Genomic DNA, 1213 nt, shown 5'->3' with positions numbered 1-1213 from the left:
CTTCATGACAGCGGGGTTTAAAATAGCTGTAGAATCAACGCGATCGTCGACCATTGATCAATTAAGGGGGAACTCACAAAGCGTATCCCACGCTTTACAATTCCAAAATAAAACAGACGGAGGAAAGAATTAACGACTTACCGACTGTAGTTTGCCAACTTAGTCCCCCAATAAACATTTTCCTGTAAAAACCAAAGAGAAAATTTAACATGAAAGCCGTGATGAATGACCTAGATAACTCGGAAAGAAATATTGAGAGAAATTTCCGAAACGGCGCGTCACCGACACACAAAGATCAGCTGAAAAATTTGCATGTGTTCTAAACTCCTCACCCAGGATCATTCGGGACATCTCCATCCAACGAGCCATTTGTTGGGGATTGAGGGTTTGTAGGGTCCATCTTCATGTTGTCTACTGTACACTACTCCTATCTAACACTACACTGTAAAGAAACTCCTGCACGTGGGAATAGCTCAAAGATCTACTAGAACCATTGTGGGTGGGCAATTCCCGCGCCTCGGTAAAGCGCGAAGTGTCATTGATTGACATAGAACTGCTTCGATCGATTGGTTAAGACGTTGTCGCCATAGCAACGGTAATCAGTTTTCTGACGTTGAGAGCACCTGTCAATAGAAGGTACCGCCTTTCTGAGTAAAAACGATAACAATGAAAACAAACACGCCCATAAGATAAACCACAACACTCGTAATGCATGAATGAAAAATTATATTTTTAGGTATTGATTGGAATATTCATTGTGTTTATAAAATGCTTTTGTAGGACTGTAAGAATGATAAATATATAATATTTGTGAGACTATGAAGTAAACAAATATTTGCGTGCCATAGTTGTCTAAGAGCTAATTAGATTAAATAGATAAGGGGTACACGTTTATACCACGTGGAGGCCGAGAGAAAACAATAGATAAAACGCCGCGATATACACATGAAAGACTTTCATATGTAACAGTTATCTAATCAACGAGCCACGAAGTTTCCAAAATGCCAAAATCTCTCAGGGTGTGACGTTTTCAGAACACAGTGCCTGACCATTGATTCTGCGAGCTTTTCTCAGATAAAAAAGTTGGCATTGCGCGTGAAATTCCGTCTTATCATTTGTATGATATGGGGGGAAATATCAGGGGGGAAACACGTTTTTCCAGGGATTCAGCTTTATAAAACGCAGATTCAGTTACTTTTTATACAGAGAAGGC

General features: G+C 39.9%; 1 protein-coding gene across 5 annotated transcripts in view; it reads right to left on the bottom strand.

The window, feature by feature from the left end:
• LOC128189341 (RNA-binding protein Musashi homolog Rbp6-like) overlaps positions 1–506 on the bottom strand; it is a 51309-nt gene extending 50803 nt beyond the window's left edge. For 4 of the 5 annotated variants that reach the window (XM_052860909.1, XM_052860911.1, XM_052860912.1 and 1 more), the window contains exons 1-2: positions 333–505; positions 142–182 (exon numbers count right to left, since the gene is read on the bottom strand). In XM_052860909.1, coding sequence (XP_052716869.1) covers positions 142–182; positions 333–406 — 115 coding nt within the window. In that variant the 5' untranslated portion in view covers positions 407–505. Of the gene's footprint in view, positions 1–141; positions 183–332 lie in introns of all 5 variants that reach the window. The other variant, XM_052860913.1, reaches the window with a different exon arrangement.
• Between the last annotated feature and the right edge of the window lie 707 nt (positions 507–1213).

The sequence above is a fragment of the Crassostrea angulata genome, chromosome 6, assembly GCF_025612915.1.
Source record: "Crassostrea angulata isolate pt1a10 chromosome 6, ASM2561291v2, whole genome shotgun sequence".
NCBI classification, from domain to species: Eukaryota; Metazoa; Mollusca; class Bivalvia; order Ostreida; family Ostreidae; genus Magallana; species Magallana angulata.
Note: the sequence above shows the minus strand (reverse complement) of the source record. Positions and strands in the feature narration are given on the sequence as shown.